The 25,308-nt window shown below is 35.9% G+C and overlaps 1 protein-coding gene across 1 annotated transcript; it reads right to left on the reverse strand.

Annotated features, from left to right (window-relative positions):
* Positions 1-25,308, reverse strand: LOC113113130 (endothelial PAS domain-containing protein 1-like). The gene is given in 10 exon segments (XM_026279311.1): positions 1-190; positions 507-603; positions 606-653; positions 4,019-4,125; positions 6,176-6,378; positions 6,460-6,572; positions 7,560-7,644; positions 8,495-8,646; positions 12,744-12,934; positions 25,044-25,308. Coding segments are annotated over 10 exon segments (1,212 nt in total). The 5' UTR covers positions 25,070-25,308.

Raw genomic sequence — 25,308 nt, forward strand, 5'->3', positions numbered from 1 at the left:
CTACTTTGATCTTGTAGCTAATTTAAGGACAAATTTTACAGGCTTCATGTATCTCATTTTGTCCTGTCCAGGTCTGAGATGGTGAGAACTAGCAGACCATTGTGAACTGAAGAAACGGTTCAAGTGCTGAGGCTTGAACAGAGACTCGGTCTGGTCCGTAGAGAAGATCATGGACTTCTCCTCGACGTCACTAAGAGAAGAGAGCACAAACTAAGACTGACAGCCTCTTTTTTCACTGTCTAAACAACACTGTGGTGTAACAGTAAAGCATTACACCGAGCCATGCCTCAAAAGAGCAGTGTGAACATTCATCAACTTCTCCCCTTTGTGTTCCACAGAAATAATAATGGCATACAGCTTCGAAACGAGTACATTTTTTGGATGAACTATCCTTTTAAGTTGTATTTTTTGTCTTTTATTGGATTACAAGCGTCGATGAGCAGAGAACAGAAAGTTCTAGTCTGCAGACGCAGTACAAACATGCACCTTTCATTTTTTTACCTTACCTCAGCACGTAGTTCACGCACACAATGCACTGGGGCTGAGAGTTGCGACTGTTGTAGATGACGGTACCCTGGGTCTCCACCCACACATAGCCCCGGTCTTAGCCAACATCCTGTACTGAGCGCTCACCGCCTGGCCTTTAGTGCACACTAGTGAGGGAAGAGGAGAATATAGCGCAACATGAGAACGCATGCATTTCCTAAAACTAATTTTTGTACCGACGTTTTGATTTAACGTCTGGTCCGAATGTTTTCTCAGGCATTATACATGTTGGTTTGAGGATCTATAAGAGGGTCTTGGGTAGCTATAACATAAACCGGGACAGACAGCCGGACCCATCAAGGGAAAGCTAACATAAGCAACAGGACAAACAGAGAGACGCAGACAATGAGGGAATGCTGATCTGAGTTTTGACAGTCTGTCTCCATGGCACGTTCGCCCTGGACTCGGTCCAGATCTGCCGTGGGAAAGCACTGGTTCTGGATCATGCGGTTCATCCCTGGCCTGTGCATGCGCTGCTCTGCAGGATGGCCACGTTGCCGTAGAAAGCCTTGGGACTTTATCGACACAGTCGTAAAGGAAGTCGCATAGAAAGCCAGAGGTTCCAAGAGGAGGCCAGCAAGCTTGGTTCTTCCTAAATATCACCTAACAGTTTAAATAAAACATCTCGTTGTTGAGATGTTGAAAAAATATCCATGTAGTGAAATGGCTTTCCCTTCCTTACGAATGGTTTTAAGAATAGCAAATGTTTTATTTATTTTTTTATACATCCACTACAGTTCAAAAGTTAAGGGCCTGTAAGAAGTTTTTAAAGAAGATCATAAAGGCTACATTTATTTGAAACCGTAAAAAAAAGAAAAAAAAAAGTAATATTGTGATATATTTTTGTAATTCAAATGAACGGTTTTTGTATTTGAATATATTTAAAAATGTAATTTATTCCTGTGATGCAAAGCTGAATTTTCAGCATCGTTCCTCCAGTCTTCAGTGTCACATGATCTTCAGAAATCATTCTGATACGCCGATTCGATGCTCAAGAAACAATTCTTAGGATTCTTTTATAAACAAAGTTCAAAAGAACAGCATTTATTTGAAATTTAAATATATTTGTAAAATGATAAATATCTTTACTGTCACGTTTGATAAACTGAACGCATTCTTACTAAAACTATCAAGACTATTTTGAATGGTACTGTACATCCTGAACTGTCTTACTCTAAAAGATGACTTTATTGTCTGCCCATAGCTGAGCTTTCATAATTGACTCTGCTATTTTTCCTGTTTATGTCTGTGTTTGGCACAGTCTGTATTATATGTGCTATAAAGGAAACTTGAGTTGGCAAGCTTGTTATTTTAATTTATGAAGCAATAGATATATGTTGCCAACAGAGCAGGTTCATGCTGCCTGTTTGTTTTATGTTCCTATATAACTGATTTTCTTTGCCTTTTTTGCTTTTGTGATATTTCATGATAGAAAACAATAGAAAAAGTTTACAGAAGAGATGTAACCAGGTGCAAGTTTTGTAATAAAACAAACTGCACAACAACGTTTCTCTCACTGGGAAACAGAAAATACAAAACTGATTAGAAAAGAAAGGGACAAATAAGCGGTGCATTCAAACTCAAATGTCACGAGGCAGCTCCACTCTCAACAGGCCTAATCCAGATCAACATTTCTTTTTATTCTCCTCTATACACTTCGAAAAGACTTTAATTACACATTAACATCTCAGTGGACCACTCCACGTCCAGCATCTGATTAGGGAGCAATCTGGGACACCTGGCCCAGCGGAGGAGCACCGTAGCTGTGTTCCTATCTCCTCTGTCACCCCTAATAGGGTTCAAGATGTCCTAAAGGCTGCTCCGCTCATTCAGTCCAATAAGGCTCTTTTGAATGTTATTCATATCTCAAACATGCATGTGAAATGCAATTTGTTTCAATGGGGTGAGGGGGCTAGAGACCTCTGTATATAGAGTACACACATACATATGTAAGCTGTGTGTGGAGAGTCTGTGTTTGTTGACATCAACAGATATTAGGTTTCACCTCTGCTATCTGAGAGACAGATAAATGAAAGCTAAAAGGCAATATTGTGCAGGCAGCATGTCGATGGTAAAAGAGACGAGAGCAACTACGACTGATGTATATATGCTTTATGTTATGCTATGCATTCTATGTTATAAAAATTCTATATGATATTTAAAATATTTATTATCAAAATTACTTAATCCAATCTAATTGTAGTTCTGTTATTGTTTTTTTCCAATAAGAAATTCCCACACTTTTTATTATAAGTTTATTATCATTCTGAACTGTGGAAATACTATTAATATGCATTTATAATAATGCATTTTTTTAGAAACAAATTTATGATGATAAAGAAATAAATAAATACTCCAAATCCAAAAGATTTTCTTGTAAATTATTCTTATTCTTATTATTTCTTTATATATTTTGTAATAATTGATAATTATTTAATAATGTTTAGATTAATAATTCACTATAATATACATAATCGTTCAAAAGCTTGAGGTTTTTGAAATAAGTCTCTTTTGCTCATAAAGGCTGTTTATTTGATTAAATTACAAAAAAAACAGTAAAATGAAATATAATTACAATTTAAGTGAAAAAAATGTAATAAATGAAATAAATGTATATTATTCCTGTGATGCAAAGCTGAATTTATCATCATCATTACACCAGTATTAAGTGTCACGTGGTCTGATATTCTGATTTGCTGCACAAGTAACATCAACATCATTTTTTTTTTTTTTTTTTTTTTTTTACATAATACTGTGAATGTCTTTACTGTCACTTTTGATCAATTAAATGCATGCTTGCTTAATAAAAAGTATGAATCTCTAAGTACTAAATATTAAAAAGGTACTAATTTCTGACTTAAAGTGTGGGCCATTCCGTTATCATTAGTATTATTATTTTAAAAAGAGCTTCTGGACACCTATTTCAGTAATATCTGTGATGTAGAAAGCATGCAATTCTGACTAAACTGCTTTTTCAGCAAAAGGTTTAATTAGACAAAGCACAATGAACAGGATTCAGAGTATTATTATGAAACCACTGGAAAAGAGGTCAGCAGCTTAATGCATTCTGAGAGAAAGCAAGTGCAAAGTGTCCTTGTGTGTCTGCGTATCTGTGTATCCGTACAGACTGTTGCTGTGACGTAGCAGATATCAGATCGCAGTTACACTCCGAGCGCGTGTTGAAGGGTTGAAACAGTAAACCTTGGGAACGCAGCCTCACCACCTGTGCTGACCTGATCCACTGCTCTTTCTCAGAAGAGGATCACACTCTAATCCTCATCCCCAGTTCACTCACACGACACCATCAAGGCCATGCTAAGAGTGCGTGTTGTGTCTAGCAGTCATATGATTATACACGTGGATGTGATTTTCCTCTTTTTTTTTTATACAGTCAATTTATTTCCCAATAACACATGCTTGAGTTGTGAAAAAGAAAGGGTTTCTGGTTTTCTAACACAAGCTTGACACGTACGGTTCTGGTGGCTTTTGGTGACGCTTTCGGAGTCCAGAGCATGATAGAACTCATACGCCGACCGGCCCAGAAGATCTTCAGGACTGTAACCCATCAACTCAGTGACTCTGGAAAAAGTGAGAGGCAGTTAACATTAACACACACCACACACACACACACACACACACACACACACAAGCTCTCAGCTATTTTCTTTGATCTGCACACGCTAAGTATTTTTTTAAGCCAATTTAATATGATCCATTTCATGTGATTTGTCTGGCTGATGTCAAGGAATGGAGTTTCATACGGATTCTGGGGTGAATAATTAGAATTTACGTGAAATAATACAACATTACAGATTAATATAACATTGCATATTTAATATCTCTTTACATTAAAGGATAATATATGATGGTACACTGTAAAACAAGAGTTAGTGGACTAAGAAAAGAAGAAATATGTTACTTGCCATTTCTATGTAATTATTTGTGAAATTTACTAGTGTATATTAAGAAATATGGGCTTTAGAATTTTTACAGGTATAATATTCCATAATATCATTAATTAAACTGAACAAAATCTGAGTTGAATGGAGCCAGATAATGAAAATATTATGTTCTGTAGATGCTCCTTACAGCTGAAATGTAATTATTTGAAACAACGCTTTATACAATACAGTTTATATAAATAACTATGATTTGACTTGATTTTAAATATATCAAATTAAACCTGCTGAAGAGAAAATTATTTCTGTGATAACAGCTATTATTACGATCATATAAATATCCAATTCATATTATAAATACATTTTTCTTTGTTAATAATAAATATAGTTTCAATATATTCTATAGTTTTGACAGAAAATAGTTTGGTAAACCACAGCAAATGTCATTGCTGAGAGTAATATTAATCATAATAATGTAATAAATAACAACAACAACTTGTCTTAATATATTGTGCCTTTTTGCCTATTTCTAGAAACAACATGCTTCAAGGCCTTTTTGTTTAATTTTTACTTTACAGTTCCAGTGATAATGTGTTTAAGCCCTCTCCGTGTAACAGTTATGTGATTTTGTGTAATGAATGTGACACGAGTATTTTTTTGTTCTGAAAGTGTGTGTTTATTGTATTGAGCTGATCCTTGTATTGAAGTTACATAATGGCAGACAGCTGCATGTCACTGAGTGTGTGTGTGTGTGTGTGTGTGTGTGTGTGCAGGCTTCTGTTCATTAAAGAGGCTTCTATTCACCAGTCATTGAACTAACCACTTCACACACACACACACACACACACACACAGAAGCTGGGCTATTTTGAAATACAAGCTATTCTGAATTAAGGCCTTGGACCCCATTCCAGATCTTTCCATAGATGCTGTGCTCCAAAAATGAAATAATCATGTTTTACTTCAATCTTCTCTGAATTTGTGTGAGCTACCATCACAATAATGACAAGAATTACCACTGAATGGGTGTTTGAATACGTTAAATGACTATCTCGCTCTTATTCTCAAGGTGACATAAGTCTAGGCTCTTTCAAAAACTACTGCAGAACATTTCAGCGTTTAAGCAATCATTACTTCCATTAAACAAGTCTCTTCTGGCCTTTAATATAATGTTTTCCCCTTTTTTTCCAGTTCTTCATGTAGGCTTCAATATATTATAATGTATGTATTATCTAGTTACCAATGCATTAATATTTTTTCCTCTCTCTCTGGTGTTTATGGATGTTAAAACACTGTAGATAAATGTTAAATATATGTTTTATATAAATTAATTTTATAGAAGAACTTTAGAAAGGTGTTATTTTTATCTGACATTTTAATGTACATAAACTAATAAATGACTATTATATTTCAACCCGTTTATTGATATCACACAAATACATTCAGTTGAATTCATTTAACATACAGCATTTCAAAATAACAAACCTCACATAAACTGAACAGAAAATAAAGACGCTTGTATATGGTTAGAAGTGCACCTCCTTTCATTGGCGAATTATTGAATGAATGAATGATAAATGAATGTTTATATATCTTAATAGTACCCTCTATTGACGGTGTCTGGTGTCATATATTGTCAACAGGATGTGTGTTCACTTTTAACATTCATGAGTGTCGATCGACAACACAACTCTTATACTGTGCATTTAGTCCAAGAATGTGTGTTTGTACCTGTCATCACAGTAAGTGAACTTCATGTCCATGCTGTGGCGACTCAGGAAGGTCTTGCTGTCGAGTGGTGTGTCAATGTTTGATGGATGGGCGATGGGCTCGCACATCATGACCACACAGGCGAGCGGTGGCTCTTTAAATCCACACAGCACTCGTGTGGGACAGCCGTTACACACCTTCAGGTGCCCTGTGCAGTGCAGCACCTGAAAGAACAACCGTCATCTTTATGAGCTGCACGACATCTGACTCCAGGTGAGCGCTTATCGTAAAGAGAAGTTATTCACCTTCCAGCTGGCTGACTTGAGGTTGACTGTGCGCCCGCGATTCGTGACTGTGCATTTCATTCTCATGAAGAAATCCCTCTCTGTGCTCAGCTCCTTGCCTTTCTTTCCAGTGTCTGCCAATTAACACACACACACACACACACACACACACAAACATAAAGAGTGTCTCAGTTTAGACACGGGCCAAAAATCCCAGGAAAACATTCCTAGCATTTTCCTTCCATGCAAACGGAAGCCTAAACTCAACACAAGTATTTTTTCTTGGGTTATCAAATTCCAAAACATCTTGCAGATGTTTATTTATTTTTTTCTACTTTAAGGGTTTAATTGTAGTCATAAAAAAGCATGTCTAAACAAAAATTAAAACAACATTGGGGGACATTAAAAAGATATTCAATTTTAATAGCTTTATTTATATTTCAGTAAAAAAAAAAGCTTGTCTAAATAACTGAAATCATTAAACGTATTCAATTTAAATCACATTGTACATTTATAGGGCCCTCTGAAATCCATTATATTGATTAAAAAAATAAGAAAATATATAAATATATATTTATTTATATTTAAATATATAGGGGTAGGAAAGTGTGGAGGTCAAATAATGGAGACGCAGATGATTGTTATTTCTTCACATAACTAATCCTTTTCTATGAAGCCATGTGTTTTCTTCACATTAGGCTTTTACATACTTGTTTTGGTATGTATGAATGTCTGTTTGCAGAAGTGATAAGAACATTTTTCTCAACGGCTAAAACCATTAAAGTCCAATCCATCTTCATAAAGAAAAAAAAAATCCCATAAGAAAGCATGTGGAGTGAATTTTACCGTACACTCAGAGCCCATGCTGAACTCAGTTTGGAATGTTAAAATGCTTTCATATGCTTCTAGAAGGTAATTCAGAGTTTGAACTGAAACTGAAAAGGCTTGAAACCTGTGATTCACATACATATACTTATGTGTGATCGTGTTTTCATCCATCTAACACAAGTTAACACAGATTTTCTCCAGTTGTATTTGATTGGCTGTTCTCTGGCATTCTCAAACACGCTTTGTCTACACATATTGCAGCTGGTGAAGCTGAATAAACAGAAGTGACATACTGGCTTTGAGGCTGAGGTTCTCGCGGATCTCGTCGTGGTCACAGGGGTGTGTGAAATCAAAGATGCTGTGCCCTGTGAGCTCCACCTACAGAGAGAGACATGCAGGTGCGGTCAGTGCATTACATGGGAAACAATCTACTTTCAAGCAAAGGTGAATCTCATGAAACCGCTCATTACAGTATATTACACTAAAACACAAAGGTTTGGGATCCGTAAGAATTATTATTATTTTAGGAATTAAAAGTTTAATTCAGCAAGGATGCATTAAATTCATTAAAAGTGACAGCAAAAGCTTTTATAATGTTAAAAATGATTTCTTTCTAATGCAGCTTTGGTGGAACATCTCTGAAACATAAAAAAATCTTACAGACCCCATATGTTTGAATCATAGTGTATATAACATGAATTATATTTTGCATACACAAATCTTATATCAAATGCTACCATAAAGTATAAATATTCTTTTCTATAATATACAACAATTTATTTTACATCACTGAGAACATTTAGCATTATGTAAATGTAATTTTTTTTTGATTTTGTAGTGAAATCTGACCTGGGCATGTTCTTGTGATTCACAAGGACTATGGATCTTCAATCTTTGCCATAATAGCAGTCTATCAGATAACAAACTGATAACAGGCCACAGTTCTACAAAACAGCAACCGTGTGCAAGGAAGCAATTGCCAGGCACGAGATAAGTCCAAGAGCTTCGCAAGGGTACGAAAAAAGTGACACATCCTTCCTCCCATACAGTGCTTGAAGGAAACGGGCTTGTGCTGTGGTTAATAATGGCATCTCGTCTGCCTATGATTAAGTGCACCCAGCGGAAATGAATGCTAAACAGACAAACAGCTAATAATAACAGGACAAAAGGTGAGTATCTGTCTGAATAGGGATTCATTTCTGGACCCCTGGTGTTCATTCAAACTCACCTGTGTGAGACCCATGAATTTGTTGATGTTCTCTGACAAGAAGATCATGTCTCCGTCTGATGTTACCACGCTAATGAAGCCGCCCAGTGACTTTAGATACCAACTGTCCATCAGTCTGTCTACGTCTGTCGTCTCTGTGGCAGCGGTACAGGCTGAAACGGGGCACAAACACAAGAGTTTGAGAATGCATGGGTGCATGTGAGCGTGCTCACACATCGCTAGTCTTGTTCTGGCTCTTAAGTTCCTGGCTGACGTCCAAAATAAACAACTAAGCAACTTCATCCTGCTAATCCGAACCCTCCCAACAACACTGACCGCCATTCTGTCACTGCCCTCCGCTCCACACACATATGCACAGAAAAAACCAAATACCCACATATAGTCACACACAGACACCCACAATGCCTTGCTGTTTGACAGCACTAAATCTGTGCAGTCTTTCAATTTAAAGAGACAAACTCCAAACTCCCACATCTGTGAGAAACCCATGGGAAGGGGCCAATATCTGTGGTTATGCTTCTAAAAATACAGAAACTTATTTAAGGCAATGTAAAGATACAGTACAAACATAGCAGACACTCTCTAATACATTTTTGAAGCAAAAAACATAAAATAATACAGCGGGGTCCAAAAGATTAAGACCACAGAAAGAATGCATTGCTAACTGGTAGACCCTGATGTATATATTATGCATGATAAAAGATTGATTAAGTCAAGTGATCATTTGAAGAAAAGAAAAAAACTAAAACTAAATCCCTACATGGTCGGTAATACCACCACTGAAATATGGATGGGGTGCCAGACTTCGGTTGAGTCCTGCAGTACATCTGGCAGAGCTTCAGGAGGGAGGTGGACTGGACAAGGACATGGAGAACAGAGCGGCTCCACGCTGGGGGGTCGGAAGCATGTGATCGCTCTAGTGTGCTTCCTCCAGATAAGAAACTTTCCCAAGGCCCATTGAGAGCCCAGGGCTGGATTTGGGCCGAGCCTAGAGACTGTGGACCCAGGAGAATTAGAGTTACGTCTTTGAAGGGGTTCTTGCCCTGTGGCTTTTATTTCAAGATGAAACAAAACTGCACCCAGCATCGGGGTTTCAGAAATTGATAATCTGGAAAGAAGTCTACTGAGAGTCTAAATTCATCGGTTGCTGATAGACATGTATCTACAAGGTCGTATGATCACCTGAGCTGTAGAAATATTGATATTGATACCGATATCTCAAGGCATTGCAGAACATCTGGCAACATTTTTGCACTTCAAGATTACGGGATGTTTTGCTTAACATAACATGTGCTAAAGCTTAATGGGTGTTATTAATAACGTAATGCATAAAAAAACATGAAACAAAGCATGAAAACAAACATACAAACAAACAAAAAATACAAGAGAAGAGAAAAAAGCTGAAAACACCAAATAACAACACAAAATAAAATGCATAAAAACACTAAAAAGCAAAAAAATAAATAAACAAAAACAAATTACAAAAACACAAATACATAAAAAATAATACAAAAAACACAACCCAAGGAAACATATAAACACACACAACAAAATAAAACAACCCAAATAAAACACAAAAAAGACAGCAAAACACAAAACAAAAACCCTATAGAGACCTCTGAACTTTGAACAGAATGAACTGGAGGAAGCGCTATCTTGAAGCCTCTTACAGATAAATACGTCAACAGCTACCTCCGCATATAGACTTCAGCCTAAAAAAGACATGACATCCAAAATGACACGAAGCGATCATGTTTTGTTTTGGCCAATTCTCGTTAGTCTGTAAAGAATCATAATTGCAGTGGTGAGTCACTGATTTCAACAAGATTACGTCGCGTCAAACATTATTTCATAACATATGTTTTCGAGCCGCCCATAGACGAGAAGAGTGATTCACTGGGCGAGCGAATCAGTTGTAAGCATCAGTGCACAGGGACTGGGGATCTTATGTAAAAGGTGTTTCCCATGCACCCTCAGCATGGGTAGGGTGGTGGCAGGAGGGGGAGGGATGGATGGATGTGTGGCGCCAGGGTTGGCCTGTGTTTTGGCTGGCCTGAGACGGAGAGCGCCAGCCTTAAAGAAAGCACCAATCATGCTTCCAGCACAGAGCTCGCAGACCTGCTGATAACACTATCTGATGTGCCATCTCATACTGACAGGGCTGCTTTTCAATGTCTCCTTCCCCTCCCTCCCTCTTTCCATTTCTGCATGAACATTTGACAGTCAAGTCACTTCAAGTCGAAAGGTGCAGTCTTTTAGTTGTTCTAAACTGAACGAACAGAGGCGATTCTGCGTTCTAACTGCGTACTAATTGTGTTCCCTGTGCTCTTTAGTGTCTGTGAAAACACAGAATGGAATGTTGAGTGCAGGAGCTCTTTTGTGCAGCTTCCGGAGATTCTTATTTTATAAAAAAGACACACAAACAATACGAACACGCTCACATCCTCTGGTCAGAGAGACTTTCGCAAGATCTGGAGCGGAGTATTCGGGCGTCACATACTCACACTCATGTCTTCCAAATCCACTATGATTTTCACAAAAAAAGATATTTTGCATAATGTTTTCATGACATTTGAATGCTACGGTGGAGGGAAATATTTACAGAATTACATTTCAGTCTGTTTCAACTTCAGAACACTTGCCAAACATAGGTTATTTGTATTAACTAAAACTAAAACCAAAACCATAAAAAACAAAAAAAAAACAAGGAAACATTTCATATTTTCAGACAAAATAAAATGACTTATACAGACTAAATTTAAAGTAAATTAAATTTTTTCAAAATAATAACAAAAACTAATTTATCATTTGACACTAAAATAACAAATGGCTCATACGTTTTATAGACTTATTATTGATAATTTTATAGTGCTTTTATATGATTTTTACAGTGTGACTGAATCACAATCCAGTAGAAACCATTATTACTTCTGAAAAAGAAAGTGATAATTATTCAGAACGACATGAGGGAAGAAAATGATGACTATCCCTTAACACTCACACACATTCAAATCTCTCGAAGCTTGGCGTATCCATTATTAAACATAATCTGTAGGTTTTCATTAAACTGTATTATTCATCACATGCTGTCTTTGATTTATTAGATTAGCACCTACAGCTAAACATAATTAACTCCGACAGAGTTACGGCAGGCCCAATATCCACTAACGCAATTATGTTTTTACAGAAAGCGCCTCCTCGTTTGTATAATACGGCAGTAACTTTAATGCAGTCTGACATCACGACTAAAACATTTCCTCATAACATTGCAGTGCTAATGATGGTGAACCCAGATAAGAGATCAAACTAGAGCGGTAGAATTTGATTATCAGCAGAGTGTGTGTATTTGCAACACGGCGCTTTCTTTGAAGTGACGTCAAGTAGAGTCGCATGGTCTGGGATGCTGTATTAACAGAGGAGTCACCCATGTGATAACCTTTATCAAATTGCATATATTACTCTATAAAAACAGCAGAATGCGCAGCACCAATCATTGTAGTGATAGGATTTTGTTTGGGTTTCTACCAGATCTAAAGAATATGACTTTACTAATACGTAAAACCAAAAAAAAAAAAAAAAAAAAGTAATTATAATATGTTATCAATTAAATTATTTCTTAATATAGTACTCTTCAATTTTCAATGAAAATCTTGAAATTACCTTTGTAGATAAACATATATGCATAGAAAAATGTATGAAATTAAAAAAAAATCTTTTTCAATATTATTAAACATTTTTTCTATATTATTATTATTTTGGTTAATTTGTAGCATTTTCAGAACATTTTCAGTACTAATGATGCACAAACATTAAAATGTGCAAGCTTTGGCTGCTAACATAAATGGCAAATATTAAAAATGTTAAAATGTAACGTGCATTAAAACTTAAATGCCAAATCGCCAAATAAATTCAGTAAATTTTAATAATAATAATAATAATAATAAATACATTGATTGTGTTGGACAACAGAGTAAAGGAAAATAATGTGGTACTAGGTCTTCAGTACTAAAAATTATGCTAATGCATATAAAATGATCATTATATCCATATTTTGGCTGATGAATGGTAGACTCATTAAAAATCTACAATATTTTGTAAACAAAAAATAAAAAATAGTGCAATAAAACTAAAATCAACAGTTTTTGACTATCAAATCAATGCTATAATGTCCGAACTTTCACATAGATTTTAGATTTAATGATCTAATATGTTTGTGTGTGTTTTCACATGTGGATTTGAATGCTTGTACCTGAGGTGAGGATTTGGCGTGTCTGCAGGTAGCTGATGGCCAGTCTCATGATGGAGGCTTTATCCAGATGTGAGCTGACGCTGTGTGGGAGAGGCAGCTGGCGGGCCAGCTCATAAAACACCTCCGTCTCCTTACTCCGCCTGCAGCGCGCCGCGTCTCGAGATTTCTCCTTACGCCGCTCTGAGCTGCACCTACAACATGCAACAACATATATTAGATGAATTCACAAATATTAAATTCATTAACACCACTTACGAAAACACCACTCAACAAAATACTGAAAAAGTATTGTGCAATATGCAAATACTTCCAAAAAATTATAGCCAAATAAAAGTCTTTTAAAAGACCAAAATACATGCACTGGTACAGGTAATGTTTCCACCTAAAATCTGGCCATTCTCCAAACATTTTTTTTTTTTAGATTCACCCATAATAACGGTTTCTTCAGTTTGTTTTTTAGCTGACCTTTGCTTTTTGACATGCTTTAACACTCACCTTGATATTTTCTCATGCTGTATACAAACACGGGCATGCTGAACCCATTCCTCATGACTCGTGAGGTTTCAGAGAATAACAGTCCCTTTGTGCACTTGACAGTCTTTCTTATTCAACTCAAGTCACTCTTGCAGATTCAGACATCAGGCTCAAAGACTGAGCCAGTGTCCGGCAGGTGCAAATGAATCCAAACACACAGATATCCTTTCAGTGATTCATTTTGCCTTAAACAAAACGATCATGTCTCTTGATCAACATAACAGTGGAAGCAGTTAGCTGGGTTACTGGTTAATAAACCTACACTATACAGGTTAAACTGAATAAATCAGTAATATAATGCAGCAAAAGGAGATCTTGTAACATTGTATTGCTTCATTCAGTAGCGGACGGGTCAATGCCAGATCTCAAGTGAGACATTCCTGGCTGTTTAAGAGCTTATGGGAATGATCACTTATAGCTACGTCCTGGATTTCATAAACAAAAATATTGTCCCAAATTAGAACACATCTGTTCCACAAAAAGATCTTATTTCCTGGAACTAGAATTTAGTTCCTATTTATCTTGTTGAAAGGTGGAAACTACAGATGTTCTGATCTATTCATGTCGCCGCTTGATAATGACTTATGTTTAGATTGTTATATATAGACTCAGTAAAACATTTCCAAAATACAGAAAGCCGATCAAGTCATTCTTGACATTTTTGTGAGATTAAGATGATAGAAATAAAAAAAAACACCAACACAACTATGATCAGCTTAATCTTGATTAATCATTGTCTTTGGAATGCTATAAATAATAAATCAGAAGCATTATAGTCGCTGTTGGTGTTTTTTTTTCAAATAAATAAATAAAAAGAATCCTCTGCCAGGCCACACGCAAAGAAATTCCAAATGGAATTCCATTTTTCCTGTCCTTCATCCAATAAGAATGCAGAGGACAAATGCGCAGATATGATGCAAACTGTTCCAATAATTGTTTCGATGACAAAGGATTTAAATGAAATGGTCTTTTGATAGTACCTTACAGGCTGATTTAGTCCAACGCTGGAAGAAGCGCTCATGATGTACCACTCAACATCTGGAATACAAAGATTCTGCTAGCGAAAGAGTGTCAGACACAAGCTCATAAATTCAATCATTTCTCTTCACACTCAAAGCAAATGTTGTGTGTGCTTCATTCACTCTCTGGATGAACACGTTCAGGTCTGAACTACAGACAGTCTACTTCATTGTTAGTGCACAGAGCTAGAGAATACTGCAGGACATTAAACAATGGAGATCCAGCGCTCACTCAGAGCATGAAGCGCTCTAGTGAACCCTCTGAACCCTTTGTAGCAGACACGGATGTCTAGGGTCTTATTTAACCCTACAAGACCAAACCACCACTAACAATGGAAAACAGGTAGTGACCCGAAGAATAGCTATTGTCAGAGCTTTTGTCACACCAAAGATTACATGTAGCCCGTCACCTCAAGACTGCTAAACATGGCACATGGTGAACGTTTCAATTTCTTCCTCGTTTTACCAGATGTTGGGTTTTAGTGGTTAAATTAAACCGAATGAAAATCCTCAATTCTAATTCTACATCAGCTACCGTCCATCATTAGTGGTTCTCGACACACTGTTACTGTGGTGGTGCACATCAAAAGTTATGCATGTAAAGTTTAGCTAGTAATATGTTCCTTATAGGTACTTATATGTAGCATTTGGAGTAAAGAAAACAAAAATGTAGCTTTTGTACCTTAAAGTACAACTCAAGTAACAGCTTTACATTGGTTTTATTCTAAACGCGTAGGATGATATAGAGAAGAGGAGGTGTTCCTTGCCACTGGAAGCTGATTCGATACGATATTCGATACTTTCATTCTAGAATAGATTTTAGGAAATCAGCTTTCAATGTATTTGGTTGTAATGGCAGTAACTTCAATTGTTCACTGCTGGTCCATGTTGTCCTTTCAGCTAAAGTGAAGAAATTCTCAAAAGAGATGATTTCAAATAAGTTGGGCTGATTTCTGAATGCAAGTGAGACTTTAAATGTTAATTCAGACATTGCGAATGTATTCAGAGAGCTAAGACACACTGTAGTTTAAGCAAAAGTTCCTGCAAAACTGCAAACCATGCAGCTGGGAAGATTACTTTCTTGACGTCCACAGCGAGACAAAACTTCCTTGCACATGATTGCACTTCCGCTCTCCTGTCTTCCTAAGTCTATGAATGGAAGTTCATGGAACAAAGTCTGGTGCATTGGCACCTTAAGACACAATTTCAACCTAAAAAACATCTGGGCTCCATTTATTAAAAACTAAGCACTATAGAAATCCATTCTAATTTTCAAGTAGAAGTTTATTTTAGATTTCAGATCACATTTTCTAACATCACCTTTGCACTTATGCAAACAGTGACATCAATTCGAACCCAATTTGAACGCAGCGACAAAATCCAACAAACTTCAGTTTGTTCAGTGAAACTCCAAGCAGAGTATCCAAAAACCTGTGTGAGATTCGCATGCTGTTGAACCGTCCAGACCAAACCGAGAATTCAAAGTATTTAACACAAGGGCGATAGATGTCAACCTGTCACGAGGACGTTATCTATTTCAGTTTGACAAATGAGCTACTGTATGAGATTCAGCTGAAGCTGAAATATGAGCTGCTTTCAGATCCTTACAAATACACAAATAAACAGACTACCAAACTTAAAGGAGGTACTGACTTGAACTATGTTTAGCAGGTGAACGGACCGGGTCGACCAATGGCCTCGCGCTCACAGAGGCGTGTAACGATAAAACAGTCGTACGGCACGCAAACAGATAAACAAACACGAAACCTGACTAAGCAGTCTTGCCCTATTCAGGCATGCAAACAATGACACGCTACCTTCTGACTGGAAGAACGGTCATTTGCCTTGCGTGAAACGCACTAAATTAAGAGCTGACCCCGCAGCTATTACAGTCCTGTACTGAGTGAGAGGGCCTCTCCAAGCCCCAAAACATCCCCAAACACCTTCTGTGTCGCACAAGACACCTAGGAATTTAACAGCTACCTACATAATGATTCAAGATAAATCCTCATATATACTTTCTAAAAATAAAACTACATCAATACAATAATATTTTATGTAGACGTTTTTATAATTTACCAAAATGTTCATAAATTAAAACCAGAATGTAATTTATGTACCTTTTATATAACTTTTCACCTTAATTATTATGATTATAATGAAAAAAATAGAAATAAAAAAAAAACTCCAGTCTCCAGTGTCATCCTTTAGAAATCATTCTAATACGATTTCTGGTTATTATTAATGATGAAGTTGTGCTGCTGAATAATATTCCTGGTGGAAACCATGATTTTTTTTTTTTTTCTTTTTTTTTGATGAACAGAAAAAACAGTATTTATTTGAATATTTGAAATATTTGAAATATTTTATAGCTATATAAATGTCTTAACTGTCAGTTTTGATCATTTTAACACATTCTTGGTAAATAAGTCTTAACTTCTTAAAAAAAATACGTTTGAACAGTTTTTGTGTATAGATTTATAAACAGTAAATATATTAAAAAAATAAAGATAAAAAAACTAAATTATATTCCAATTATTTTGATGAACAATCACACATGATTATATCAAAATATGATATAAATAATGCAACACATTTATTTAGATCTTCATACAGATTAAATAAAAAGGAAAAAACAATCGGGATGATCAATTCGTACGTTTTTTGCAATGATAAATCAATTCCTAAAAACCTACAAAATAATCAAGTATGCATAGAAAGGAGAAAAAGCTTTGAGCAGGGTTAACACCAGTGTAAAGAAACAGCTTTCAGAGCAATCGCTCTCAGTGCATGAAATCAGCTCACTGCATCTGTGGATGCGGGTCTCTATGTTCAGCCTTTTCTCAAGGAATTCCTAAAGCATGAGATAAATGAGCAATGATGCCGTTTTAGACTCGCACAATGAATCATCATGGCCCACATATTTGTGATCTGATGCATAATACTGAATCTCCCATTAGCGAAGCAGCGTATACAGCCTTCACCTGAACCATATCTTAGTCAGAATCAAAACATACTATTTTGAAACTCAAAGTTGCAAGACACTAATGGTGCATGAATGCAGCGAGACGTAACTTCAAATGATCCCAATAGAGTACAAGCTTATGTTTCTATGCAGCAAATTACATTTAACAGAAGGGATTGTTTTACATTGCATTACATCAGCATGCACCTGGGAAAAGAGTCCAGAATTCAACCAACGAACTATAATGCCAACAAATCACTGCGATGCAATTAACTTTCATTTAACTTTCAATTTAACTTAAATTGTTAATGATTTCTTTTCAGCTCATTTCATTACAGATGATAGTGCAGAAGACAGGAAGTGATGGAAAGAGAGGCAGAACGGGATCAGGAAATGTCACAAGACTGCCGGCCTAAACCTCTGAGCAGCAAAAGCATATCAAAGTCATGACATGACCTGCTACTTAAAGGGATAATTCACTTAAACATGCAGATTCTCACCAAACATGACTCATGTAAACTTGTGTTTGAAAGTGCACAGGACTGCTATTTAGTATTATTTATATGCTACTGTAGTATTCATAAATATTGTAATTTTTCATGAGTTTATTAAGTTTAAAGTTTTAGTGATATTGTTATGCTTTTATTATTACAGAACGTTGTTTTATTCCAGTTTATGTTTCAGTAATTTTAGCACTTCAATTTAACTTTAGAAATTAAATTTAGAAGTGGTGCTTTGGCAACTGTCTGAAAAGTTTTTAATATCTAATATCTAACCTTTGTTTTACTCCAGGTTTATTTAAATTACCGGAAATAGTTTTAATATTTTTAGGTATACGATAACAACACTGGTGCACAGCCATAAATCAAAGTAAAGTCAGTTTTTTTTTTTTTAAATAAAGTTTTCATATGTCTTCAGAACAGGTTTATAATTGTTAACTAAAATGAAAACCAGAAGTTATTGTACTTTAAACAAAATAAGATGAAGTGCCCACTATGTCATTTTAAGGTGCCTAATATTGTTTTTGGAGTCTCCTACACCAGGTTTGCATGCATGCAAGGTCAAAAAATACTTTCGTTTAAGACGTGATTGCAGCATTTTTAGAATTTATTTAGGTGCATGTTCTTGTTTGGTTTTAAAAGATTGGCGCGGTAAATCAACAAAGAGCATAGACTCAATAGAAAAGAGCAACTTGGGCAAATATTACAGGTATTAAATCAAATGAAAGAAAATTGATGTTGGTTTTATGAGTGAAAGAAGAACAGTTTGACTGACTGTCAGAACAGGCATGTGTACTGTAGCACGGCAGGACTCACTGATTTTGGATTGAGAGGGTTGTTGCGCCTCTCTCTGCTTGATCTGAAACACATTGTACTGTAAGTGGAAAATATATATGTCACTGCGTAGCCTGAGGTAGAACTAGAAGTGACATCCACAGCCGTACTGCTGTACTGTCACACAACTATTTTCATAACAAACAGCTCCATGCTTTAGGACACAGCAGCCAGGAGCTGAAAGTCCAGACACAGACCCCCAGGCCCTCCAGTGTTTGTGAACAGAGCAAACAGTTGATGGGTAACAGGGTGCAAGGTGCAGCCAGTTACACACACACACACACAAAGAAGATAATTATTTTAATCAGTTCTAAAATCAATTCTATATTCTAATTCTATAATCACTTTTTTCACACTCGTGTCCTTGCAAACAAGTATGATCTTAGTTTTTCCATGAAACATGATTGCATTTCGCTATCTTTTTCGATTTAGTTCACATCAAAAGCGATAAATAATAGCCGCTCCAAGCACAGTATGTGTTGTAAACACATGAACAATATATGAACCATGTGTCCGGCCACATTTAAATTCAGCTCATGTCCACGGCGGACTGACTCTGTTAATGTATAACGCAGCAGCAGAGAGGAAAGGTGCAGCAGTTCAGTTCAGAGCCGTGCCTGAACACTCATTCTCAACACAAACACCAAAGCTTGCTTACAGTCTGTTTTCCTGTCGTTCTGGCATCTTGCTAAACACAAACAGCGCAATGAACAATGTGGTCTGGGCTAATCTCTGATCCTCTGGAACAGAACGTTCTCAAACTCAACCAAACAACCCTCGTCGAAGCAGGAGAGGAAAGATCAGAGAAATGGATGGAGTCAGTGATGCTGACGCCAGAGCTGCAGGCCGGACATCACCCTGATGAAGTCCAGAGGAATCAGAAGGACCAATATTCATCTGTTTACAACATTCAAATATAATATTTAATAAATTACATAATTTGGTGGATTTCTAAAAATAGCATCCAATGTGCATCATTTTAAGCTTGAAGTTGAAAATATATAGTCTTTAAAAAGCTTTTTTTAGCACTTTTGTACAACACTATATTATGAAAATGTTTACATTACAAAACAAACTAATAAAAAAGGGATATATTTTTTTTATTTTAATAAATAATATTTATGCATTGTGATTATATATATATATATATATATATATATATACATACATACATTATTGCATATTCCTGTACATATTTTTTATTAGACTTAATTATATTATTAATTATAGACTTAAATGATCTGTTATAGTAGGAAGTTATAATTACAAAAATATACAGTAGGTACAAATTATAATCTTTCCAAAAATTGTTTATTTATGATGGCTTAGATTTGACATGATTAATCAGGAATTGATTGAATTTTGAAAAGTGGACAATTTTGATTTCACATTGACTTTATAAACAATTTTTTGCTCAATGACAATATGTTTAGAGTTTGTGAATTCTTTAAGTTTCTAGGTCTGATTCATTTAATCTGTTTCAAACTCATTTGCGTCATAATCCATAAATAAGCCCCAAAAAGCCTCACATTGTTTGTGTTTTTAAACACTTTAAAGAAAATACATTTAAATAAATATTATCACCATATACTGTATTGTCATACATTTTTACTTCTGTTTTTCTTGGTGTTTTCTTGACTACTGCCATTTTTGCAATTTTTAAAAGCCAATAGAAATGATGCTTCCTCTGAAAATATTATCAGATTTTGAAAAACAATATTGCTAGATATCCAATTTATACACATTAAAATATTTACATTTAATCATTTAGCAGATGCTTTTATCCAAAGCAACTTACAAAAGAGAACAATAGAAGCAATCAGCAATTTTTTAAATATATGAATATGAAAATATCATGAGAACTAAAACTTGCTACACAATGAATAAGGATCATTAAGATAACGCTCCACTTCTGCCACACTCATGCTTACTCGTAGATCTACTTTTGAGGAATTCTACACAACTATAGGAAATTGGGGCCAAAGTTTACGGTGACTGTTGATGACGTAGTTAAGTGATGGGGACCAAATAAGGGTAATGAGAGTAAAGTTCATCTGGAAGCAGCTGATGTTAGAAACTGATGGGACGGTAAAGTATGCAGCAGAAGGAAGAACGGCGTTGACTAACAGGAAGCATCAGGAGACAGTGGTCTGGAGGAGCTAAAGAGTGGAAAAACACTGGTAAAGATCAGTATGCCTTACGAAAGAGAAGATGGGAGTGATACGGAATCAGAGGCAAGCAGAGGGATTGGAGAACGAGGGAGAAAAACAAGAAAAAGAGAAGGAGAACGCTCTCGCACCCCTGCCAATAGCTGAGGGTGGGGGCTATGAAGTCTTCATTCAGACCTTCTCTAGAGGTCCTGTCACAATAAACTGCACATTTCTGTTTAGACAAGTCCTACAGCTGGGAGGCTCTTAACCAAAGTCTTATATCTTGGATTCTCTAACGAAAACAAAGGTCTTAAATGCCCACATCAGTCCTACTCAATACAGTAAATCTCCCAGCCTTTTGATGATATCTGATAAATATGTCAATATAAATGCTCTTGAAAGGCTATAAAAAAGTTTATTATTTTTTAGAAGAAACAACATTTTGGCTACAATAAATAAAAAAAAGCATGAAGAGTGTGAAGTAAAATCTATATAATGATACAATATAAACAGAAATCTCTTCATATACCTTCACTAAAACATTCTGATATGAACAACGCAAAGCTTCTGTGAGGCACAAAAGAGTTTGATTCAATGAACCAGTTTGCTGTGCCAAATTAACCTGCTTTGCAAATATTTATTCATGACACTAACAAATTAAACCTTTTTCAACCTCAAACAATTATTTCTAACTCTTTGGGTCAGTGTCACATAATCACGAATTACACTACAATTCTATACTTTTATTTGATGCATAAAATAAAGTACATTCAAAACTAAATGGCTAAAAAAAAATGTATTAACTTTCTAATATTTTTTTATTGCAGCACAACAACACTGATAATAATAATAATCAGAAATGTTTCCTGAGCAGCAAATCAGCATATCAGAATGATTTCTGAAGGATCATGTGGCACTGAAGACTGGAGGAATGATGCTGAAAATTTTGCATCACAGGAATAAATTACATTTTACAATATATTCAAATGGAATGGTTCAGGTTCAGATTGCAACATTTCACAGAATAATTTTTACTGTATTTGTTTTATCAAATGAAATAATAAGATTTTTTTTTTTTTTTTTTTAAATAGAAGCACAGAAGCCGGTAATTTTTGACAACGGCTAAATAGATCTGGTATTATGAGAACTGCAAGCATTTAGCATTCACAAAGGATGTTATAAACACCCAAACTCTAAGATGACTTCATTTAGAATGTTCACATATTACAAGCTAAAATTCTGGCAAAATGCTCAAGCGATGCCCAGAGGCTGACAGACGCTGAACCTAAGTGAAGGAACACAACCAACCTTTGAGGCTCTTGGGAAAATGTGCTTCTATCTACAGTACACTTCAGAGAAACATACCATAGTTTCCAGCAGATAAAGACAAGGTCAGATAATAAAGACTCTAACACAAAGACTAGTATATATCACACAAGTAATAACACATTTACTAATAAACAAATATATATATTGATGTTTGGATCACATAATCAGATCTATAGGGCTTTTCTAATGTTGTAGACTTGCTTGGTAGCTCACCTGGTACAGCACGGATGCAAAGCGCCATGAAACATGAAGCAGGATAAAAGAGCTCAAAGACTTGTAGGAGCAAGCTAAAACGACATGGTTACTTCAGGAAATAAGTGTTTATTTATTTAGATTTTATTTTATGCTTGCTTTTGCTCACACTAGCAAGTTTAAGGTAGAGTTTAGTGTAGGTGGTACATTATTTAAATATCGTCATAGGCAATTTTTTTCCAATAAGCCTGGGTTGAAAATGACTGATTTTGCGTCAATGAGTTGTCAATACAAAGATCAGCAACTTTCTTATTTGAAAGAAGAGTTTTAGGGACATATTTACTAACAGTTTATTGGTCAGGTTTTATTAAAGACACGCAGTAAAAAATCAGCAATGAAAAGGCATGCAGTTATTTTTTAGGATTACAGTCTCATGCTAATTGGCCCTTTTTAATAAATCTCAGGTTAAGTGACTAGGTGCAGGTAAGTGGTTAAGTTGCAGCAGAGTACAGAACAATGCTCTGAAACAGTGCACAAGTTACATCAGGTTAATGGTCAGCTCTCAGTCTGAGGGAGTTAACAGAGCCCCATCACACAACAACACAGCCTTTCTCTTCGTAAATGAGCCACTGCACCGTTTTCTAACTCAGGCACAGAATGAACCGGAGACAAAGCCTGATGATTCAGGGTGACGTAATGGAGAACTACAACAAATGATGGGCAAAAAGTGCCCGGGACCACAATCAAAAAGCCACCCAGCATGAATTATAATGCTACAGCAGTCAATTAAGTCCAACTGACAAGCACACAAATACTTAATGCTCAGTCAAAGCCCTGATGATTATTTCACCAATGACTTCATTAGAGGCTTGCTTAATTTTGTCATGCCTTGTAGATACAAACAGCTCATAATTGCAGTTCTGATAAACCCTATAAGTGATGTGCCAACTTTTCAGCACTGAACCAATTGAGAACTAATTTTCTTTAAACGGCTTCGGGGGACAAAAATTATTGACTGAAATGGTGATGTTAAATATTCCTAAAAGCACACGGTTTGTTTTTAATTTGATTGATAGATTAGCAAATGAACACTATTTTCACAGTTTCGGCGTTTCTGTAAAAATGTATTTCAGTGCGTCATTATATTCTACTAAAACTCACGATATGCGCATGGGGCCACGAAAGGGGACTCTGGCTATCTTACACAACATGCATGAATACAAACATGTCAAAATATATATAAAACATGTCAGGGTTGATCTAATCGCTCTCCTACCAACAGTAAACCACCAAAACATATGGGATCAGTTTAGAGAGACCCAAACAAATGCACACCTATACACGTAAACACATCCCTTCTTGGCCCCTTGTGTTTTGTCTCCCGTGTCTCACAGTCTGTGATCAGTGCCAGGAAGGATCACACTCTTGTGTCTTGAGGTTAAAGGTTTTGCACCCTTTCTGAATCAGTCCCGCTCCTGTAGAAATGCATTCTCTTCATTTAAGTTTAGTAGCAATGTTTGGTTATGTTCTGCCACTCTGAGATTCATCAGATAAGGGCCAGAAAGCTTGTTAGGGAAGAACTGTCACGAAGATGAGGCAGACTTCAAGGCGCACACAAACAAATTCCCTATTATTCTCTCATTAGCACTTTTAATCTTCACAGATATGCATGATATGTCTCCAAGTTAGCAAAGGTTTCCAGATGATGTACAGCTCAATATCATGCTGTATATTAAGTATATGCCTCACTAAAAACTATCTATATCTTGCTCACTGTAATAAACTTTAACCCACTAGCATTAATGTTTAAATGCTACCTTAAATGTGGTTCTACCTTAAAGATTTCAACCTCAAAAATCAAAGTCGTGCCAAAGTCACAAACTGTAGGTTCAACCACTCTGTTACTGATAAAGACAATTGAGTTAATACTCAAAAAACATAGACATACACTATTTACAGTCAAAACAAAATTGATTCAAACACCTTCAAACACCTTCAACATTTGACACATTATGACAGTTTATTCGCTATAGTTTAGAAAATGTTAATACAATATGAGAAGAATTCAGAGTCAAACTGTCAGAACAAATTCATCTCGATAATGTCAGCAAAACATGGTCGGGTCAAAGGGTCTGAATAATTTTCACTGGTAGTCCATGTATGAAGAATATTTGGGTATAATCTGTTACAGTTTACTTTATTTTGCTATATAATATTCTGTTTATATATATAAACATAACAAATGGTTTCTGGGCTCTGAATTTTTTTATTATTTTTCATTTTTTGGATTGACTATATAAAGGTTAAATTGATAAAAAGCTAAATTTTGTTTTAAATAAACTGATGAAAATATCTTTACACTATTGTTTATTAATCATTTCAGATAATAATAATAATAAGTAGTCATATATAATATAATATTTTCGACAGAATTCTATTGCATTTTAAAAAGCACACCACAGTACTATATTTATTTCTGAAAAAATAATAATAAAATAAAATAATATTTCATGACTCTCACTTTCTTCCAAATGATTATTACTACGAATACTTGAACCTATGTTTTCGAATTTAAAGTAACGTGGTCTACATAATATTAACAAGAAACAAGATCTTCAGACTTAACATTTAAAAAAAAATAACTAACTGTGCGCAGTGAAGTAAGCAGCGAGTCTCCAGCTTTGAGCTCCACACAGAGAGAGAGAGAGAGTCACTTGTTGCAGCAGCTCCACACACCCGACCCGCGCGCAACAATCACAAACACCCGCTGAACTCACCTCTTCTTCTCTTTCTCGGCGGTCATCTCTCTGTCCCCTCGCGGTTCCCGCAGCCTGATCTCTGTGCAAACAGGACGCGCTCTAAACCACCGCAAACGCTCGCGTTTAATAACAGAAAAGGGCGCGCGACTGGTTCTGAATTGCAGTAGTCCACCCGCAGGTCAGAAGTGACTGTACAGTCTCCCACTTTTGTTAAATCCGAGCGCGGTGAGGGAGTTTCTCGCTTGTTTTGTGGTCAGAGAAGTTCACAGACCGCGGCGCCGCA

This window comes from Carassius auratus, chromosome 13 (assembly GCF_003368295.1).
Source record: "Carassius auratus strain Wakin chromosome 13, ASM336829v1, whole genome shotgun sequence".
NCBI classification, from domain to species: Eukaryota; Metazoa; Chordata; class Actinopteri; order Cypriniformes; family Cyprinidae; genus Carassius; species Carassius auratus.